This window comes from Lithobates pipiens, unplaced genomic scaffold (assembly GCF_037356315.1).
Source record: "Lithobates pipiens isolate NorthernLeopardFrog02 unplaced genomic scaffold, aLitPip1_a1.2 Scaffold_130, whole genome shotgun sequence".
Taxonomy (NCBI): Eukaryota; Metazoa; Chordata; class Amphibia; order Anura; family Ranidae; genus Lithobates; species Lithobates pipiens.
In genome coordinates, this window is record NW_027507719.1 from 67,447 (window position 1) to 90,153 (window position 22,707).

The 22,707-nt window shown below is 49.2% G+C and overlaps 1 protein-coding gene across 1 annotated transcript; it reads left to right on the forward strand.

Annotated features, from left to right (window-relative positions):
• Positions 1-1,587: 1,587 nt before the first annotated feature.
• Positions 1,588-21,942, forward strand: LOC143981275 (ephrin type-A receptor 2-like). Its single transcript, XM_077479071.1, is given in 15 exon segments — positions 1,588-1,657; positions 9,886-10,074; positions 10,165-10,497; positions 10,622-10,746; positions 11,089-11,248; positions 11,381-11,480; positions 11,750-11,805; positions 12,854-12,979; positions 14,850-15,094; positions 15,096-15,185; positions 16,008-16,217; positions 17,320-17,469; positions 17,585-17,778; positions 18,190-18,345; positions 19,681-21,942. Coding segments are annotated over 15 exon segments (2,310 nt in total). The 3' UTR covers positions 19,787-21,942.
• The last annotated feature ends 765 nt before the right edge of the window (positions 21,943-22,707 follow it).

The window sequence follows — 22,707 nt, forward strand, 5'->3', positions numbered from 1 at the left end:
GATCTTCAGGTCTGGGTGTGATCTTGGCTATGGGACCTAATGACAGTCCCAGTCAAGGAAACTGGGGCTCCGTGATTTCTTTTTTTTTTTTTTTTTTTTTTTTTTTTTTTTTTTTTTTTTTTTTTAGCCCAAGGCTGAAGTGGCCCCACACCTCCTCCTCCCGGTGAAGGGACAAAGTCCCATGCAGCCAAGGCTAAAGTGTTCACTCCCCTCCCCCCACCAAAGTAAGGAATAAGGTCCTTAGCACCCAAGGCTAGAACCGGCCACCAATCCCCTCCGTGTACTGATTAGGTACTTTTGGCAGCCAAGGCTGAAGTGGTTACCACCACACACCTCCATTCCCACCCCCCCCCCCCCCCCCTCCAAGGGACAGGTCTTTTGGCACCCAAGGCTGAAATGGTTCCTAGCACCCAAGACCATCCACCTTCCCAATGAAAGTCTTTAGAACCTAAGGCCTTAACTGGCACCAATCCCCTCCCGGTAAAGGGACACTGTCCTTTAGCAGCCAAGGTCAACGTGTCCACCACTCCCTTCCAGTGGAGGGGTCAAGGGTTTTTTGGCGCCCAAAGCTGAAATGGTTCTCCAGCATCCAAGACCATCCACCCTCCCAATGAAGGCATGAAAGCCTTTAGAACCGAAGGCTTAACTGGCCACCAATCCCCTCCCAGTGTAGTGATGAGGTCCTTTAGCACCCAGGGTCAACGTGTCCACCACTTCCAGTGGAGGGACAATGTCTTTTTGGCACCCAAGGCTGAAATGGTTCTCCCAGCACCCAAGACCATCCACCTTCCCAATGAAGAACTGAAGGCTTAACTGGCCACCAATCCCCTCCCAGTAAAGGTTACACTGTCCTTTTAGCACCCAAGGTCAACATGTCCACCAACCCCTCCCAGTGAAGGGACAAGGTCTTTGGCACCCGAGGCTGAAGTGCCACCAAGCACCTCCCAGTGAAGTAATAACATCCTTTAGCATCCAAGGGCTAATTTCCCCCCCCCCCCCACCAAGGTGCCTTCTGCCTACACCTTTTGGCCCAGCCCTGGACAACCCATTTGATCATTAAAGACTTGAGGCCCCCCCCTCCCCCCAAGTTCCTGATCTGGAACACAGGAAAAGTCGGACCAGGCCACTCTTAAAACTTGTTCTGGTGGGGCAGAGTCTTGGGGAGTCCAGAATCCAACAGCTCAACCCAACAGCCAGGTAGCAGCCTGCCCACTTCTCTGAGTGGAGTGTTCCTTTAAGGAAAACCTTTATCTTAATAGACTTGGGGAGTTGGGTTCAGCGTTTTGGCGGCCAGTGATTAATCACGTGATCGGTGACGGATCTCTGAGCCGTGCGTGGAACCCGCTGATTAATCGCGGGGCGATTGGAGTCTTGCAACGTTTTTATGAGGTGAGTCGCCTGTTTCCCAAAGTCTGAACAATAACCGGAATGTCTTGTGTCAGGTGTTGCGGAGGTAATTACAGCGTGTCTTCTGTAATTGTCCCCGTGTGATTCAGAGCGGACGGGTGTTCAGCGGGCGTGGGAACAGCGAGGAAAGACGCAGTGCAAGAATGCAGGCCGGGGCGGCCATAATGAATGCCTTTCAACATGGCGGCTGAGAAGCTAATAAAAGCTTCCGGCACCAGAGGGAGAGTGCCAAGGAGAGCGTTGGGAGGCGGTAAGCCAGCGGTGGCGGCCAATCATGGCTAACGTTGTGCTGAGCGTCCGGCGTGTGGGATGAGCTTAAATGTCCCCTTTTTTATTTATTTATTTTTATTTATTTTTTGCCGTTTTGCACACCGCGGCGGGCGTTTAACACCTGCGCATTTTAAGGTGCTTCACGCCGCGGCCTTCCAGTCTCTGAGCCGTTTCCCGAGGCCGCGGCAGGTGTCGGAGCTCCAGGAAGCGACACCCGGAGACGCGTTTTACGCTCTCAGACGTGTCGCGTTACACATCCATCCCAGGGTCCTGGCCCACCTCCAGGATAAAACCCGAGCGCACACCTCGCCCGTCTCTGCACAGACGCTCTGCTATTTTATTTAGGGGGGGGGTGGGGGGCGCAGTCCTGGCTGCAGATTGGATTTCAGGATGTGCTGTGTCAGTGCAAACCCCTTCCTCGCCGCCGCTCATGACCCATCATGGGGGCTCATTACTAAAATCACAAAGTCGTAAATATATATATATATATATATATATATATATATATATTTTTTTTTTTTGTGTGGACAATTTTTATTATTATTATTATTATTATTATTATTATTATTATTATTATTATATTATATCCATAAACTCCCTCCCCCCCCACCCCCATGTTGACAATTTCTAATATTTATATTAATACAGATAAAACCACAAACCCCCCCCCCCTCCCCCCCTTTTTTTTTTTTTTTTCTCATGTTGGCAATTTCTAATACATTAGAAATTGCCAACAGCATAAAAGGGGGGGGGGGGGAGTTTGTGGATTAATTAGTATAGAAATAAATGCCAACAACATAAGAAAATGGGGGGGGGGGGGGGGTTGTGGATTTTTCTAATAAGCCACAACTTCCTATTTTATTATTAATAATAATAATATAATATGTTCCCAATTTCTTTCCTATAAATAACAAAAAGGGGGGGGGAGGGAGGAGTTTGTGGATTTACCTGTAATAAATTCCACTGGCTCGATGTAATTGGCTGCCTTCTGCAGGCAGAAAGCAGCATTCCCAATTGGCCGCCCTTCGCCTCCTACAGACAAATAAAAAAAAAAAAACGCAAATTTTATTTTCTTTTAATTTTTTTTTATTTTTTTTTTATTCTTTGCCGCGTCCGCCGAAGCCACGAGGCTGCGCAAAACCCCCCCCTCAGATAGATGTCCGGCTCTTCCCAGCTCGTGGCCAGATCTACCAAGGGGAAGCGCCGCTTCCTCTGCGCGTCCCGGGGTCGCCATGACAGGGCAGAGGACAGGAAAGCGCCCGGCCTCCAAGCAGGAAGCTTTGAATTGTGTGGATATCCGATGGGGATGTGATGGAATTTGTACCGGATTCGGAGGCTCATGCTGGCCGGTTTAAAGGTGGTGGGGGGGGGGGGGGATTTTATTTATTTATTTTTTAAATCAATCGCTATAAAAACCGCTGGTCAACATGACCGGCGCTGAGAACCAAGGAATGTGCTGAGGATCGGCTAATCAAAGAGGCAAAAAAAAAAAGTTAATTGTGCGATTTTTATAAAATGACATCATTTGGGGGAGGAGCTGCACAGAAAATATATTTTTGGTAGAAATGATACAAACTTTTCATCTGTGGAAATTCTGCTTTTTTTTTTTTTTTTTTTTTTTTTTTTGTTACAAATAATCCGATTTTTAGGTGAGAGGATCCAACAATGAATAGTGATCGTAAACTCTCTTGTAGTCGGAGAACGCGGGGGTGGGGGGGGGAGGAGGGGACATGGAGTGCCCGCCACCCTCACAAGCTCGATTATTTTATTTATTTTTTTCCCGGCCCATCCCCCCGCTCCTCGCCATTTTTGGATTTGCAGTAGCTGATCCTCCGTGTTCGGAGTTCACAGATCCGTGACGGAGTAAACAAGGGAGGTGTGAATTCTGCGGAGAGGTGCGACCGCCGCCTGCCAGTCACCTGTTTCTGGCGTCTGCTGCCATCCTGCGCAAACTCCCAACCCCCCCATGTGTGGGGTGAGTTTTTGGGTTGTGTTTGTGTTTTTTTTATTTTTATTTTTTTATTTTTTTTGGTGCAGCGTGATTAGACCGCCGCCGTTATGTAGAGTAGATGGGACGCCATCGCTAGACGCGGGATGATGATCGCCTGATCCACCCGGATTCGGGACATTTCTTGTGTCTAAGCTTGTATTTACACTTTACGCGATTTTTTTTATGCTCCTTCATGAAACGCTAATTTGGTGTGCGTTTACGAAACGCACAAAAAAACGCCCATGATGCTTGCATTGCCGATCATTCATAAGGGGTAAAATGTGCCGCTAGGAAAACGCACCCAAAAAAGGTACCCGCCTAGGGCAGCCTATAGAGGTGAATGGGCTGCTCTATACATATGGCGCAAAAATGCGGCGCAATTTTTGTGTTCTTTTTAACAAAATGCGAAAAGTAAATGCAGCCTAAGGGAGGCCCCCGCTCTTTCTGCCGGTGTCTGGGGGGGGGGGGGGGGGGGGGGGGGAAGGGCGTAGTGGATTGATATTGCCCGTCCTCTCCACTGAACTTGGCTTGGCACATTATTGGCCTTGTAGGTTACCAGAACACGGTTGGGTTGGTTTTTGACTACTGGGGCCCCTGAAGCTTGGGGGGGGGGGGGGGGGGGTGAGCAGAGGTCTCTGGGGCCCCTGAAGCTTGGGAGAAAGGTAGAAACCTCTGGGGGGGGGGCCCCCTGAAGCTTTGGGGGGCCAGAGGGCCTCTGTGCCCCCTGAAGCTTGGGTGGGGTGGCAGAGGCCCCCTGAAGCTTGGGGGGGGGGGGGGGGGGGGCGCAGAGGTCCCTGGGGGCCCTGAAGCTTGGGAGGGGAGAGGGTCCCATCTAGCGTGTCTATTTTTGGGGTCTGGTCCTCCTGCTGAGCTCTCTTAGACGGACTTCCCTATGGAGAAGTGACACCGGACGCGGTGTACACGGACGGCGTGCGTTGGACAGTCGCCGTGTTTTGCGGTGCGCTCATAAAAGGGTTGTCCTAAAGCGACTTGTTTGGATTCCAATCAAGAGGCGGCTTGTTCTGGGAAGAGGAACAAAGCCAACATTAATGGTCTTCATTCCAGCTGTGCGGGGGAGGGGGGGGGGGGGGGGGGTTGTCCTCTTTTGGCTGTTCTGACCTTGATGACTACCCTGTGCCGGTGTTATGGCCAGGAGCAAGAAAGAGGACCTCCCCCTCCCCCGTCCACCCTCCTAGGCTCCACCTGCACCCCCTGGCTCCGGCCTTATCTGCCCTGCGTGCCACCACCCCCCCCCCCCCCCCCCAACAATCTCCTTATCTGTACAATTACACAAAGATTTCTGGGGGGGGGGGGGGGGGATTCGGCGTCCGCCAAGAATTATTCCGGTGTAAGATTGTTGTATATCTCTCAAAATTTTCGCTACAAAGTTGTGCACTCGGCGTTCATCTCAATTTGGGGCGGCCATAACACCATTGTTTGTACTCAGAATAACGAATGGGAGTCAGGGTCAGTTTGGGCGGGGGGGGGGGGGGGGGACTGGCACCTCTGGGTGGGGGAGGGGTTTGCCAGCTGTTTTGGCCCCATATTGCCCCGGGGCTCCTCCCAGAGATTTCCAGGCACTTGCTGTAAATTGCTGACAACCTGTCAGAAGTCGTTAAGCTAACAGATGGGCTCGTCCCAAGAGCTGACACTTCAGTGTGAGGTGTGTGTGTGGGTTTTTTTTTTTTGTTTTTTTTAATAAGCCACTTTTTCATGATCCGTCTTCTTATTTCTGTGCCAAGCTGTCCTCCACGGCCAGGTGGTTCCTTCATCCCCCTTCCAGACTGATGAAGGTTGGCGGTGTTGGTAAATTTGGTCGGTGTGGAGGAGGGGCGCTCTACGTTTACATTGGGTTGTCTGTGGTCTGCTGTGTGCAAATCTGTTCCGTCCTGGCTTCCAGATTGCAGAGATTTTCCAGCACGCTGGCTGCTTTTTATTATGTCGGTTGTAGTAGCAGCAACAATAATAATAATTATTTTTATTATTATTAATCATTTATTTTTTGTTAATCATATAATATGATGATTATTCTTAATATTTTTTATTTGGTTAATATTTTATGCTGATATTCTTGTTAAGATTGCTAAATGTAAAGCGAGAAGTTACATTGTATCAGGCGGTGTAGTGTATTGGGGGGATTCATAGGTCGGTCATCATCCACACCCCCCCCCCCCGACCCACATGTAAAGCGATGGTTGTCATTGGGCGGGGCGGCGCTGATGGTCGGTTGAGGTCTCTCCCGGTTCTGGTGAATACGTGTCGGTGATATTCCTCCAATTGTATCCAAAAAAGAATAAAAACGATTGTACCCGAGGGGTACGTGTGCGGGAATTTTCATGTGAGTTTCTTTATTTTTTTTATTTTTTTTTCTGTTAAACAAAGATTAAAACGTGAAGACATTTTCCCGTACTGTTCCTCTGCGGAGACGCGTTCCCGCTCCATCCAGCGCCAAGCGATATTTTTTTGTTTGGCCGATGCCTGCGGGCCGTGTGCCAGGACCGGTTGCCCCTCCGCCTGGTGGTTTGTTTTCTTGGCCTCACCATTCCCACCCTCCTCGGTGCTGAAGATGAGACCCTTCACCCTTTTTTGATGAATCTATAGGACAATGACGGCTGCCTGCGGCGGGCTGGTTCCCACGGATACGACCGCCATGGTATCAGAATGCTGTTTTGGAGGGCCGCCTCTCCCTCTCCAGTCATAAGTGGGCTCCCGCTGGTGGCAGATGCTCCTGGCCCCCCCTTCTCTCTCTCCTCCAGATTCCCCCCCCCCCCCCCCCTTCATTGTCCTTCCATCAATGCAAACAGCGACAATGACTCCCGCACAGCCCCGCAACAAGTCGGGTCAAGAGTTTCCATTGACCCTCATCAGTTGGTGCTGCTGGGGAAAAGCCGAGCTCTCCAGATTGGCGGGAGGTGGGTGGTGAGACGCCAGTATGGCCAACTTTCACCAAAATTACACTCCGAACCTGCTTGGTTTTTTTTTTTTTTTTTGGGGGGGGGGGGTTCCTGCATATTTAATAAAATGGGAAAATGAAACCGGTTCATTGCACAACTTATTGAAAAAATTTTTATTATTATTTTTATTTATTTTTTCCCAAGTTTATTTTTGGTTGGTTTGTTTTTTCTTTATTTCTTTTTTATTTTTAATTTTTTTATATCGTTGCATTTTGTTATTGTTTCGATTTTATATACTTTAGTTTTGTGTGGTTTATTTTTTGCATTTTATGTTTGTTGGTGTGTTTTGTTTAATTTTTATTTGTTTTTATTATTTGTTGTAATTTTTACAATATCTGCAGAAATGTGACTTTTATTTAGAATTTCTTCCACTGTAAGATTCTTAACCTCCTCACTTTTTTTTTTTTTTTGTCCATCTAAATTTAAATAATTGTAGTATTTTCCCATTGATTTATTACTTTTCTGAGGGGGGGGGGGATAAAAATAAAAAATTTAACTTTTTTTACATCTTCATTAAAGTTCATCAAAAACTTCTCAACCCCCTCCCCCCCCCTTTCCTGTTCCTCCTTTTCTATGTTTTTTTTTTTAGTGGCCCTTTGATATTTTTTAATCCTCCTTTTCCCTTCTGTCTGGAACATTTTAGCATCACCCTCTGGGGTCTCTATACACCCCCCTGCCGGGCCTTTGTTGTCCTTCCCTCCGGGGAGAAGAAATTGTTTGTTTACAGGACTAAAGACTTGAACCTTCCATCCCCGGAGTGAGTCCTCCTCCCCCCCCCCCCCCCTGCTGGTGGGGGGGGGTAACTCCTGTGTTCTGTATATAGGAATCCTCTATATACACCCCCCTGTGGTGTTGGATGGATGAGCTCTTCTGTACTGTAGATGTGACCGATCAAAATTATCAGCCACAGATGCGGTCTCCACATGTGCAGGGAAACTATTGCCCATTTAACCTCCTTCCTGTCCCGGGCTTTTCATTTATTATCTTTTTTTTTTTTTAATTTTCCTGGTTGGCTACATAGTGCCCCCCCGGCACGGTGTAGAAGCCGGTTCTTGCTCCCACCGGGTGGATTGAGGTGGCAGGTGATCGTTTGTCGGGTGGCGATTCTGTAGCAGCGGTCTGTGTGTGTGTGAATGAACATCGCCTGTGCAGCCAGAGGCTTGTCTATGAATTCCGCGTATAGTGGCGCACGTCTGCGCCGTAGAGCCCGCCCTCCCCACCAGGACGCAGATTTATTTTAATGTAGGGGCTCGATGCTTTAAAAACTAGATAGAATTTTTTTTTTCTTTTATTAATGCATCTAAAAAAATTATTAATAATAAATAAATATATATATATATATATATATATATATATATATATATATATATATATTATATATATATATATTATATATATATATATATATATATAAATTTTTTTATTGCGTCTAAAAATATAATATTAATAATAATAATTTTATATATTGTATTATTAAAAAAAAAAAAAAAAAAAAAAAAATTGTATAGTAATAATATGGGACCAAGAATGACATGCTCCCATTGACTTTAATGCAAAAATGCCAGCCACATAAAAAAATAAAAATAAAAAATTTATATATGTGGCTGGCGTTTTTTGCATTGAAGTCAATGGGAGCATGTCATTCTTGGTCCCTTATTATTATTATTATTATTATTATTATTAATAAATTTTTATATATATATATATATATATATATATATATATATATATATATATATATATATATATATATATATATATATATAAATAAATTTTAATGCCGATATTTATTTAAATTTTTTTTCAGTCGATAATTTTTGGTCAAACACCCCTACTACAACCCCATCATCTCAATCCGCCTGAGAGCGAGGGCCTGCCCCATAACGGTCTCTCCTCGATGAGAAGCTTCCATCTCTGCAGTAAAACGTCTTCACCCCCCTGCCCCCCCCCCCCCCCACCGACCGGCAATTGAGGGTAAAAGCCTTGTAAAGTGTCGGCGTTGTGTTACCGGTTTGGCCGGTATATTATACGCTGGTCGTAAAACTCCGACTGACTTATGAGAGCTTTAAAGCCCCAGAACCCTCCTTGTTGGCTCATTCATGGTTTTTACGGCTCCTGAAAGGGGCCCTCGGGGGCCCTCTGATGGCTCGCCGTCTTCACTGAGCGTGCGGGCTGGCAGAGCCGTGTGGGGTTTTTTTGTCTTGCGGTTGGCTTGGACCAGCCAAGACCTTGTAGAAGAGTCTCAGCAGGCAAACGTTCCTCTTTTTGTAGAAGACGCGGCACATGACAATCGTCCCTCATGCCCCCGAGTAGCGGACGGACCGGTTGAACCGGCTGGCAGGTTGGCGCCCCCGGTGGGCCTCTGCTAGGTGACGCAGCCGGCGCCCCGGACCAACCTGTTCCTTTTTTTTTTGGAGGCTTCTATAGATGTGCAGGAGCGGGTGAAAGGTTCCAGCTCCCGGCGCGGCCCCGGTGTCCACCCAACGGGTTAACCTCCACGTCACGTCTCTCCAGGAATTTTTTTTTTCCTCTTCCCCCAGAGCCTCCATTAAATGTTTTAATAAGCCGCCCAGCCACCCGTAAAAGCGGCAAATAAACCCGGGCCAGACAACACAGGCTCCTGTCATTTCCAGAACAAAAAAAATCAGCTATGTGTTCCATCTGCCCCTTCTCTGCTCCGATCCCCCTGGAGTGAGGAAAGGTACTTCCTCTGGGGGGCAGAGGTCAGGGGCAAAAGGTTATACCCAAAATATAGGTGTGCTTTTATAACTGCGTCCTTTTTGTATCACGGATAAAGACGTACAAGTTGTGTTCACAAATGTCTGACGCAGATCAGCCCCATAGTGTAAAGTCTGATCACTGGGGGGAGGGGAGACTGAGGAAATGCTTCCTCCTGCCTGCAGCAGACTGATGGAATCTCAGCCTAGGCAGCGTCGCTGACTGGGGTTCAATGATGAGAGGTGGAGGGTTCCTGAAGGCCGAGGCTCTGGCTGTATATGGTGACGTGTCCGGCATTTTTTATTCTTGGGACTCTTCCTCTTTAATACGGTTCCAGCCAAACAGGATGTGACCCGGGGTGCCCGGCCGCCCCGTTTTTTTCTGAAGCCATTTTTGTGGTTAGGTGATTTATAAACACGCCACGTTCAGGTTTCGCTCGGCGCGGTTTTTGTTTATTTTAGTCCGTTTTTTTTTCTCTTGCTCTCCGTTTACACATGTAAAGCGATCTTTGCAGAAGGGGAAGAACTCGTCTGGTGAGATTCCTTTAACCGTTTCCACGTCTCTTTTTGTCTCCTCCAGCCTGCAAACCCGGGTTCTTCAAAGCCGAAGCCTCGGACAGCCTGTGCCAACCCTGCCCGGCCCACACCGAGCTCTCCTCCGAAGGGGCTACCTCCTGCCCGTGCCAAGATGGCTACTTCCGCGCGACCATCGACCCCATCTCCTCGCCCTGCACCAGTAAGTATTAAAAGAACCTTCCCGGGAGTTTGGATGGGACTGTTTGTAGAGGTTGGACCTGTCTGACTGTCTGATTTTTGCCTTTTGTAGGTTCTCCATCAGCGCCCCGTGAGCTGACCGCCGCCGGCTCGGGTTCCAAAGTCATGCTGCACTGGTTACCCCCCAGTAACACGGGGGGCCGCGATGATGTCCTCTACGTCGTCACCTGTGAACAATGTCTGCCCGACCAGATGGAGTGTCAGCCTTGTGACGCCAGCATCCACTTCTCGGAAAACCCGCGCCACCTCAAAGCCACCGCCTTGACCATCAGCGGCCTGGAGCCTCATCTCAACTACACGTTTACGGTAGAGGCGCGGAATGGGGTGTCGCGCACCAAAACGGCGGGGACCCACACAACGCTGCGCGTCAGCCTCAATCAGACTGGTAAGAGGAACTGGCCACGTGCGCAGTGGTAGCCGCGTTCGGTCTTCCCGGACGTAGCTACGTCCGTAATATGATGGGAACCAGGAACCGGCTAACATCTGATCTCCTCCGTATTTTCTTTTAGAGCCCCCAAAGGTGACTTCCATCAACTTGGAGAGTCGAAGCAAGACGTCCCTGAGCCTGTCCTGGTTGGTGACCCCTCGCCAACAGAGCCGCGTCTTGAAGTATGAAGTGGCCTACAACAAAAAGGTGACCTTAGACCCATGTACCTTAGTTAGGCAAATTTCCAGACCTGTCCATTGGGCCGAATTCTCATACTGACCTTCTTCCTCTTCCTCTTCCTCCTCTTCCTCTTCCTCCTCTTCTTCCTCTTCCTCTTCTTCCTCTTCCTCCTCTTCCTCTTCTTCCTCTTCTTCTTCTTCCTCCTCTTCTTCTTCCTCCTCTTCTTCTTCCTCCTCTTTTTCTTCCTCCTCTTCTTCTTCCTCTTCTTTCTTCTTTCTTCTTTCTTCTTTTTCTTCTTTCTTCTTTCTTCTTTCTTCTTTTTCTTCTTCTTCCTCCTCTTCCTCCCTTTTTTGATTTGCTCTTTTTCAGAATGACGAGAACAGCTACTCCGTTCACCGATGTGACGGCAACTCCGTGATCATTGAGAAGCTTGCGCCGGGCACAACCTACGTGGTGCGGGTTCAGGCCCAGACGGTGGAAGGTGCCGGCACCTACAGCATGGAGTACGAGTTTGACACCCTCCCGGAAGGTAAGGGTCGGTGGAAAGGATTGGAATAGTATGAACGCCCGTATGGTGGGTCTATGTCGGAGCTCGCCGCTTTGCCAATATTCACCATTTTGGATTTTAATACTAATTTTATATACCCCCTTCTATCCATAGAACCAAAAGGAGCCAACCAAGCTGCCATCATCGGAGGAGCTGCAGCCGGTGTGTTCATCGTTCTTCTACTGATCGGTTTCGTCGTCTTTGTACACAGGACGTAAGTACCCCCGCCACGCTTCTCTCTGCACCTCTCTCTTCTTCAGTGTCCTAAGATGGGCCACAGTCATTGTCTGAAGACTTGTATAAATGTATGCAGATTTGAATCCTCTTTCTTTCTTTTTTTTTTTTTTTTTTTCTGTAACATCTCTTCCACCCAGCACCCCCCCCCCCCCCCCCCCTTCTTATCGTCAGCCCTCTGTATCTGTTAACTTTTATTCGGTGATCGGGGTCTGTGTTTTGGCACTAATTTGTTCTCTCATTCTGCAGGCGAAGAAACGGGCGTTCTCGACAATCTGGAGATGATGTGTACTTCTCTAAATCTGGTGAGTTCACCCAACCCCCCCCCCGCTTCTTCCCTCGGACACACTTAGAAAGGAGTGAGCAGAAACTTTTGCTGGGCTCATCTAGTTCGGGATCTCTTCCCCCCCCCCCCACCCCAGCAGCTTTTTACTCTTGAGGAACCCTCAAAATAATTTTCAGGTTTTTGGTAACTTTCTAAAACCAGTTCATTGGTGGTCAGTGGGAAGATGGCTCCTGGCACTATGTGGTCATAATGCCCACCCCTTACATACAGCTAGAACCGTGACTGGTGGTCATGCAGCTGGCTTTGCCATGTTTGGCCCCAGAACTATGGCAGCACCAGCCAACGGGAGGCAGGTCAGCCACAGCTCAAGGAGCCAATTGCATCCTCTAGAGCCGGGGTCTCCAAATTTTATAAACTAAGGGCAATTCACTGTCCCTCAAGCTTTAGGGGGGGCAGACTGTGGCCAGTGGGAATAGAAAATGCCTTGGCAACAGTGGAAGAAGTAAACCGTTCCCAATCTTTGGTTCCAGTGGGAGGACTGGTGCCAGCGGGAGGACTGGTACCCCATCTTTGCTTGCCTTGATCTTCCCCAAAATACCAAACAATAGAGCACCATTCCTCCCACTGGCATCAAAGGGCCACATCTGGCCTACTGGCCAGTTTGGAGACCACTGCTCTAGAGGAACCCTGATTGAGAATGGCTGCCCCAGAGTGTTACACGTAGGGGAATTTGGACTATGCTGCTAAAATATCATAGTCCATCTGGGTCCCTGGTGATGATGGGAGTAAAGAGACCCTGTTATTGGGTAAAACAATACTTCTACAACATTGGGGCTATCTGGCTTAATTATCCTTTTATCAGTGCTAAGAAGGTTAAATTGTATCCCAACAAGAGCTGAGACCCTTCTCCTAGAAATCCCGCTTGTCTGATACCCTCCCAAGGTCTCTGGTGTACGAAGTCTCCATTTACATGTCAAGAGGGCCCATCGAGGCAATCTATACTCTCAGCTCATCTATCACTGAAAGTATCCTGCCATGTCTGACCTCCCCTCTCCTCTGGTTCCTAGCAGAAGTGAAGCCCCTGAAGACATACGTGGACCCTCACACATATGAAGACCCCAACAAGGCCGTACTGAAGTTTACCACTGAGATTCCCCCCAATGCTGTTGCTCAGCAAAAGGTCATCGGAGCAGGTGAGAGTCCAGGTCCATCGTCGATGGCCTCAAGATCTAGATTGGACGTTTTCACAAATTGGTGTATGCCTAGAACTTTAAAGGGACATTTTAGGAGAAACTTGGTCATAATGCAGAGATCATGTGGATAGTTGAGGAACCTTTTTTATATCAGTTCTTTCCCATCAAGCTGTGTGTAATGTGCACCAACAATGCATTCCAGGGTGCGTAGAAAAGATTTTTGGTTGCAGCTTTTGTGAGGCTTTTCCGCTATCAGTAGAACACATTCCTGGCCTACGTATCATTGCCTGCCCTCTGAGTTTGGACCGAAGTCTCAGTCTATTGTGTTTGTGTTTTTTGGTTCCTTCCGGTCGTGCAGAATTACCAGTCATAGTTGAGCACAGACCGGTTTTTAGTTAAATACTACTGTACTTTGACTCACTGAAGGGCATCAGATTACCGGTCTGTACAAATATAGCCACTGCCGCCTTACAGCTTGTTTATACGGCCATTGAGGATCACATTGAATTCACATACCGAACCAAATAGGAGATTGCCATACGGGGCCACTCATGTCTGTGACTTGCATATCGCTCTGGATGTGGCAGGGGAGGGTCAGAATCCCATGATGGCTTTTAATTTTTCTCTTGGTCCCTGTAGGGTGGGTATCACCAGGAGATGAGGGATGATCTTCCACAAGGTTGCAGACCTTTGGGTAGACTTTATTTAGTTGATTTTGAGACGGTGTACAAAGCCAGCTCAAAGACATGGGTTGACCAGTTTGGGCCCCGCGCCCTAAAGACTTGGGTTGACCAGTTTGGGCCCCGCGCCCTAAAGACTTGGGTTGACCAGTTTGGGCCCTGCGCCCTAAAGACTTGGGTTGACCAGTTTGGGCCCCGCGCCCTAAAGACTTGGGTTGACCAGTTTGGGCCCCGCGCCCTAAAGACTTGGGTTGACCAGTTTGGGCCCCGCGCCCTAAAGACTTGGGTTGACCAGTTTGGGCCCCGCGCCCTAAAGACTTGGGTTGACCAGTTTGGGCCCCGCGCCCTAAAGACTTGGGTTGACCAGTTTGGGCCCCGCGCCCTAAAGACTTGGGTTGACCAGTTTGGGCCCCGCGCCCTAAAGACTTGGGTTGACCAGTTTGGGCCCCGCGCCCTAAAGACTTGGGTTGACCAGTTTGGGCCCCGCGCCCTAAAGACTTGGGTTGACCAGTTTGGGCCCCGCGCCCTAAAGACTTGGGTTGACCAGTTTGGGCCCCGCGCCCTAAAGACTTGGGTTGACCAGTTTGGGCCCCGCGCCCTAAAGACTTGGGTTGACCAGTTTGGGCCCCGCGCCCTAAAGACTTGGGTTGACCAGTTTGGGCCCCGCGCCCTAAAGACTTGGGTTGACCAGTTTGGGCCCCGCGCCCTAAAGACTTGGGTTGACCAGTTTGGTGTGGAGGAACTCTAGTGACCTACACAGAGCCCTGACCTCAACCCTATTGATCATCTTGAATTTGAATGCTGGTAGTGATCTAGGTCTTCTCATCCAACATCATTACCTGACCTCAACAATGGGTACAAATTCCCACAGACACCCTCCAAAAAAAGTCTAAGAAAAGTGTAGGCTGTTTATAGCCACAAGGGGGAGGGTGGACAACTCTAGATCAATGGCTATGGGAGGAGGGGAGCAGTTCCAATTAATGGCCATGGTTTTGAAAGGAAATTTTCAACAAGCTCATATAGCTGATGGCCAGTAAAGTTCCGGCTATATAGTGTATTCTCCTTAATGACCTAGGAGACCATTTTTAGAGCCTCGTTCAATTTAAATTAACAGGGGTCAAGGGTCACAAAAGAAGGTTCCTGAGAAAGCCAGGTCCTTTGCTGACGTGCTTGTGCTTTTGCTCTCCCAGGGGAGTTCGGAGAAGTCTATAAGGGAATCCTGAAGCTGCCGGGGAAGAAGGAGATTCCGGTGGCCATTAAAACACTGAAGGCCGGCTACACAGAAAAGCAGCGAATCGATTTCCTGAGCGAGGCCAGCATCATGGGCCAGTTTTGTCACCACAACATCATCCGCCTGGAAGGCGTGGTCTCCAGATGTAAGCATGGGCCCTTCTTATATTTGCCATTTGCCGTTTTTTTATATTATGCGTGCAACCCCTGATGTCAGCTTTTGTGTCCCTGCAGATAAGCCGATGATGATCATCACGGAACACATGGAAAATGGAGCTCTGGACAAATTCCTGAAGGTGAGAATGATGGGCTTTGGGTTTTGTTCGTTCTAGATCGGGAGTCTCCAAACTTTCTAAACAAAGGACCAGTTCATTGTCCTAACTCTAGGTGGGCCAATGGGAGAAGGGGATGTCCTGGCATCAATGGGAGTAAACCATGCTCCATGACTGGTATTAGGGGGGGAGTAATGGTGTCCCATCGTTGATATCAATAGTGCCCCGCCATTGGTGTAATTGGGTGGAACTATGTCGGCAATGATGGAGGGAATAATGCCCTGCCATTGGTGTTAGTGGGTGGAATAGTGCCCCGCCATTGGTGTTAGTGGGTGGAACTATGTCGGCAATGGTGGAGGGAATAATGCCCCGCCATTGGTGTTGGTGGGTGGAATAATGCCCCGCCATTGGTGTTAGTGGGTGGAACTATGTCGGCAATGGGGGAGGGAATAATGCCCCGCCATTGGTGTTGGTGGGTGGAATAGTGCCCCGCCATTGGTGTTAGTGGGTGGAACCATGTCGGCAATGGTGGAGGGAATAATGCCCCACCATTGGTGTTGGTGGGTGGAATAGTGCCCCGCCATTGGTGTTAGTGGGTGGAACTGTGTCAGCAAAGGTGGAGGGAATAATGCCCCACCATTGGTGTTGGTGGGTGGCATAGTGCCCCTTTGGTGTCAGTGGCAGGAACCATGTCAGCAATGGCGGAGGGAATAATGCCCCAAGGACCAGATAACGGCAAGCAAAGGGCCTCGGGTTGGAGACCACTGTTCTAGATTCACATCCCAATGCAAAGAAACCTTCTCGCTAAATATATATGACCCATTCCTTCTTGTTCCCTTTCTGCAGGACAACGACGGAGAGTTCAGCCCCATCCAGCTGGTGGGCATGCTGCGCGGTATCGCCGCCGGCATGAAGTATTTGTCTGAGATGAACTACGTCCACCGCGACCTTGCCGCTCGGAACATTCTGGTGAACAGCCAGCTGGTCTGCAAAGTCTCAGACTTCGGCCTGTCTCGGGTTTTGGAGGACGACCCCGAAGCCACGTACACAACCAGCGTAAGTAGGCGCAGGACATGTGCCGGTGATTTGGGGGGGGGGGGGGGGGCGGAAATTCTGAGAATGTTTTAGATTGAAAAGCTTGCGGATTCTTGACGTGCCTCTTGAAAGAAGAGAAAAATAGGAAGTCTTGTGCGCCGTTTTTTATAAAGGGTTAAAAAACAAATATGTGGTTTGGTGACTATTGCAGAACAGCGATCACGCCGTGACCGCTCAGGAATTTTGAATAAAGTATGAAAGTGACAGCTTTTAGAAAAAATGCGATCGCTCGGGCTCTGCAAAGAAAATGTACCGAGCAGATTGCTGGATTATATCCGGAGATGTGTGCTTCACTCATCCGTGTCCTTGGTGTTGCTGATTTGTGTAGGGCAGTGGTCTCCAAACTGTGGCCCTCTGGCTTTATCTGGCCCTTGAAACCCACAATTGGCGCCAAGGATGGGGCTTGATTCCCTCCCCTGCTGGCGCCAAGGATGGGGCTTGATTCCCTCCCCTGCTGGCGCCAAGGATGGGGCTTGATTCCCTCCCCCAATGGGGCTTGATTCCATCCCCGTGCTGGCGCCATGGAATGGGGCACGATTTCCATCCCCGTGCTGGCGCCATGGAATGGGGCACGATTTCCATCCCCGTGCTGGCGCCATGGAATGGGGCACGATTTCCATCCCCGTGCTGGCGCCATGGAATGGGGCACGTTTTCCATCCCCGTGCTGGCGCCATGGAATGGGGCACAATTTCCATCCCCGTGCTGGCACTAAGGATGGGACATGGTTTTACTCCTACTGGGCACAGTCCAGCCCCCCTAAAGTTTTAACAAAAGTAAACTGGCCCTTTGTTTAGAAAGTTTGGAGCCCCCTGGTGTAGGTAACGAAAAATAGAGGTGTCCACTAGAATTCTACAAATGTCTGATACATTGTATCCTCCATCTCTCTGTATATTATTATTTCAGGTACTTTGTATATCGCTGTCAATTTACACAGCACTTTACATGTACATTCACATCAGTCCCCGTCCTCAATAAAATGTTGCTATTGATTGCGACTTTGTAGGTGATCTTTACAATATTGTGATGTATTAAAAATGTATTTATTTTTTTTCTTCCATCCAGGGAGGGAAGATTCCGATCCGATGGACCGCCCCTGAGGCCATCTCCTACCGGAAGTTTACCTCCGCCAGTGACGTGTGGAGTTACGGCATAGTCATGTGGGAGGTGATGTCATACGGTGAACGCCCTTACTGGGAGATGTCCAATCAGGAGGTGCGTAATGAGTCCTTTCCAGCAGAAAGCTCAGTCTTGTCATCTTAGCGGTTGATGGCTTTTGTGTTTTCTGTGTCGGCTGACGCCTCGTTTTGCCTTTTTCATTATTTTTCAGGTCATGAAGGCCATTAACGAAGGTTTCCGCCTACCGGCCCCCATGGAATGCCCCTCCGCCATCTACCAGCTGATGATGCAATGCTGGCAACAGGAGCGAAACCGGCGGCCGAAGTTCCCGGACATCGTCAGTATCCTGGACAAGCTGATCCGAGCCCCCGAATCTCTGAAGACTATGGCTGACTTTGACCCAAGGTGGGTGCGTGCCAAAAACACTACAAAATTGTGAACCCTGATGGGATGGCCACATTGAGGTAGAACTCTAGAGCCTCTGTTTAGTTAGAAGGTCCTGTGTTGTACTTTTATAGCTGTCTTGGCCTACCCCTCTCCCTCCTCTATGCTATTGGTCAGCTATGTGATGGGCAACCCCATTGACCATGTGAGGTTCTGGGGGAGGTGATGAAGTTGGTGCCCATTTAGAGGTCCACATTTTAAAGGGGCCCCTGTACAGAATTGTATGATCTTCAGCTAGAGCCCATCCCTCTTTAAATGCATTTCTTATAAACTTATTTTCGGGAGTCACAAATGAAGCCAAGTTAACGCCACCAATCATTCCTTAGATTGACAAAGGGCCATCTGACCCGTGACTCCGCCCTCTCTCCGCAGAATCTCCATCCGGTTGCCCAGCACCAGCGGATCGGACGGTATGCCCTTCCGGAGTATTGCCGAGTGGTTGGAGTCCATCAAGATGCAGCAATATACGGAGTGTTTTATGGCTTCGGCCTTCAACACCATGGACCAGGTCATCCTGATGAGCCAAGAGTAAGTGTCCTCTTCTTATGATATCCTATAGAGTGCGAGGTGACTGTGCTGGACCAGCTCCTCCACCCCTCCCCTTCCTACATTGCCTCTTATGTAGCTGCCAGGGAAGGAGTGAAGGGGAAATGTTATAGAACCCTGGGGCTGCTGATATCACATCCAAGATGGCGGCACCTATTGGTAGTCTTGGAGTGTTTCGTATATAAATACAATGGGGAGGGGGGGGCAGTTTACATGTGAAGAATAAGACTGCAAGGTATATAATCCTATGGGGAGGTTGCTGTGGAAATGGCACGCTCGCTTTATTTGAGCTTGCTGGGCCGTTATTCCAGGCCGGCCACCCTAACTGCGCTGTAGAACCATGAGCCTCTGGGCTGGATTTAGGGGGGTGCTGGGCCTCTTTCCCCAGATTTTAGTTGGGGAAGAGGCTACTAGGGACACCTAATGTAATGGGGGGACTCTACTGGGGACACCTGATGTAATGGGGGGACTCTACTGGGGACACCTGATGTAATGGGGGGACTCTACTGGGGACACCTGATGTAATGGGGGGACTCTACTGGGGACACCTGATGTAATGGGGGGACTCTACTGGGGACACCTGATGTAATGGGGGGACTCTACTGGGGACACCTGATGTAATGGGGGGACTCTACTGGGGACACCTGATGTAATGGGGGGACTCTACTGGGGACACCTGATGTAATGGGGGGACTCTACTGGGGACACCTGATGTAATGGGGGGACTCTACTGGGGACACCTGATGTAATGGGGGGGACTCTACTGGGGACACCTGATGTAATGGGGGGGGGACTCTACTGGGGACACCTGATGTAATGGGGGGACTCTACTGGGGGCACCTGATGTAAGGGGGCACAAGTTCTGTTTAATAGTGTTTCCCAGGTCGTGTTTGCATTATGTCCCCCTGACTTTTTACTGTACCCCCAGATCAGATAGGCTAGATCTGGCCTTGCTCAGTGTAATCCTATGGGTGAGACACCAGAATGTATAACCGGCTTATAATGTCACGGCCAGGTAACCCATAATCCTTCTCTGCCTGAGGTCCAAGGTGTCTCCTTCTCCGGCTTATACACGGCGGTACGGAGCCGGTTCTGCCACCTTGTAAAAGTTTTATTGGGTAATCTGGGGAAATGATACATTGTAAACCTGATGAATAATCGCTATTACGAGTCAATGATACAGAATAGCTCATGGCCGATGGAAGTTTTTTTGCTCTGACTCTTCCAGCGTTTAACATTCTCAGACTAGTAAATTGCGGTATTACGATCATACGGGGTGTTGGATGACTTTTAATGGAACTTTCTCTCCTCCCACAGGGACGTCAAACAGCTTGGCATCCGCCTCCCGGGTCACCAAAAGAGGGTCGCCTTCAGCATCATGGGACTCAAAGAACAGGCCAACCAAATGGGGATCCCCATCTGACGGGCAGCCGATGCCGTCCCGACGCCGAAATGCAGCCTTTGCGTTAAACTGCGACCAATGCCGGAGCTTGGAGATCGGACGCTCGTTCCCTGCTCACCGGACTCGTCCTCCGCTCCAGACCACGGGGGAGATCCTCGTCCCACGGGGGAGATCCTCGTCCCACGGAGGAGAGCTTCCTCCGATTTTGGCCGCACAGACGTGTGATCTCTGCTCTCCCGCTGCAAGGACTTGGTGTGGTGGTTCTGCTCCTCAGTGATATGCAATAATACTACAACCCCCCACCACACACACACACGGGTACTGTGGATTATCGGACGATCGTGGAGCCGCCACAGAGCGGGAGAGACGCCCGTACGAAACGGACAAAGGGCGCCTCTAAACCCGCGGACGGCCCCCGCGTGCTGCGGCATGCAGTGTACTTTGCTGGACTCCAGAGCACTTTTTAATGTTCTTTTATATATTTTGTTTTAAAAATAGCGATGGCCCGCTACCGGGGCGATACCCGCAGACGTCCCAACCCCCTCCCCCCTCCCCCTCCCGGTGACCTCCTCCTGGCTCAGAGCCGCCACAGACGCAAACCATCTGGCCAGTTAAAAAAAAAAAAAACACACATCAGGGCATTCCTAGGAAATTACAAGGTTGGCATCGGGACGCGTCTTTAATTTTTTTTTTTTTTTTTTTTCCGTGGTTTTAAAGAGAAAAAAAAAATGAGAGCCTTTTCGCATGTGGCAAATTTTTTATCCTTTTTGGAATGTGGAATGGTACCCGCTGAGAGCCACAGTTCAAAAAAAAAAAAAAAGTGAAATTCACTGCCAGCCTGCTGTGTCTGATGTCCCATCGGGCTCCATGTTTTACCTTTTTTTTACATATAAAACTGCAGAGTGAAGACGGGTCAGTCCACCCAAAACTGATACTGAGATGCTGAAGTGTCGCCACCTAATGGTTTCTTACTGGTATTGGTGACATCTTCTGGATCTTTATAACCCTTGTGCCAATTATGAGGGGTTCCCACCATCCCTGTGCCAAGTTCCCGGGTCTGTACACCTGCTGTGCCCATTATGAGGGGTTCCCACCATCCCTGTGCTAAATTCCCAGATCTGTACACCCGCTGTGCCCATTATGAGGGGTTCCCACCATCCCTGTGCTGAGTTCCCGGGTCTGTACGCCCGCTGTGCCCATTATGAGGGGTTCCCACCATCCCTGTGCTGAGTTCCCGGGTCTGTACGCCCGCTGTGCCCATTATGAGGGGTTCCCACCATCCCTGTGCTGGGTTCCCGGGTCTGTACACCCGCTGTGCCCATTATGAGGGGTTCCCACCATCCCTGTGCCAAGTTCCCGGGTCTGTACACCCGCTGTGCCCATTATGAGGGGTTCCCACCATCCCTGTGCCAAGTTCCCGGGTCTGTACGCCCGCTGTGCCCATTATGAGGGGTTCCCACCATCCCTACTTGGAGTGACTCTATAGCGAGTTGGGGGAGGAGGGGGTCATAGGTCATCTGCACAACAAATATCAGTTTTGGGGGGACTCTTTAGTTCCAGATCATTAAATTCCAGTTTCTTCTGCAAATCTTTAGTGAAATAAATCTGAGAAGGTGATTTATTATCGGAGGGGAGACGCCTTGCTGTGTAGTGAATGGGGGGGGTGGAGCTATGCTCACTATGGATAGCCAATCTTGTGTGAGTAAAATCCTTCTTCTTTCCGTTTCCTCGCACCTGATTGGTTGTTCGTAGTAAATGGGGTGATGCAGTGTCTGGTAACATTCACTTCGCTCGGTGAGCGGCCGGCAATGCTTTAGTGAATGAGCCCCCCGGAGTGTCATCCTGGCCAGCCAAGGTTTACCGTATGTTGCTGTGAAATAGATGTGGGGTCCCCCATATACACACAGACCTCCCGGAGATTGTACAATCAGATGTGCCCCCCCCCCCCCCCCCCAACGTATCCCAAGTGCCTTCCGACCCCCATTACCCCCCAAGCCAGTTTATTATTATTTTGTAACTTATTCCTCTTGTCCTCTTTTTGTACTCAGAAGGCGTTTCTTGCGCTCAGTGTTAATTCTGTACATTATGTATTAATTATTTATTTTTTTGATATTTATTGATCGCTTGTTTGAATGCCGGTTATACTATTTTCTCAGAAATAAAATAAAAAAAACGCACATTTTAGTTTTTCAAGAGAAAACAGCTTTGTTCTTCATCTTCTGTGATCTCACTGTGAGCATTAGAGTGTAAGCTCCTCTGTACAGAGACTGATGTGACTGTGGGGGAGGGGACATTAGAGTGTAAGCTCCTCTGTACAGAGACTGATGTGACTGTGGGGGGGGGGGGAGGGGACATTAGAGTGTAAGCTCCTCTGTACAGAGACTGATGTGACTGTGGGGGGGAGGGGACATTAGAGTGTAAGCTCCTCTGTACAGAGACTGATGTGACTGTGGGGGAGGGGACATTAGAGTGTAAGCTCCTCTGTACAGAGACTGATGTGACTGTGGGGGGGGGGGGAGGGGACAACTGAGTGTAAGCTCCTCTGTACAGAGACTGATGTGACTGTGGGGGGGGAGGGGACAACTGAGTGTAAGCTCCTCTGTACAGAGACTGATGTGACTGTGGGGGAGGGGACATTAGAGTGTAAGCTCCTCTGTACAGAGACTGATAAAGGGGGGGAGGGGACATTAGAGTGTAAGCTCCTCTGGTACAGAGACTGAAGCAACTGCCTCAGTGATCTCTGTACAGCGCTGCGGTATATGTCAGAGGTATATAAATCTATAATGGTGGGGGAGGGGACATTAGAGAGGTGTGCTGCTAATGCTGTAAGTAAAGAATGCTTTCAGAAATTGAAGTGTTAATTTTTATTTTGAATTTTTATCAATTAACAAAATGCAAACTGAAGAGAAATCCAAAGAATATTTTGAGGTACCCCCCCCCTC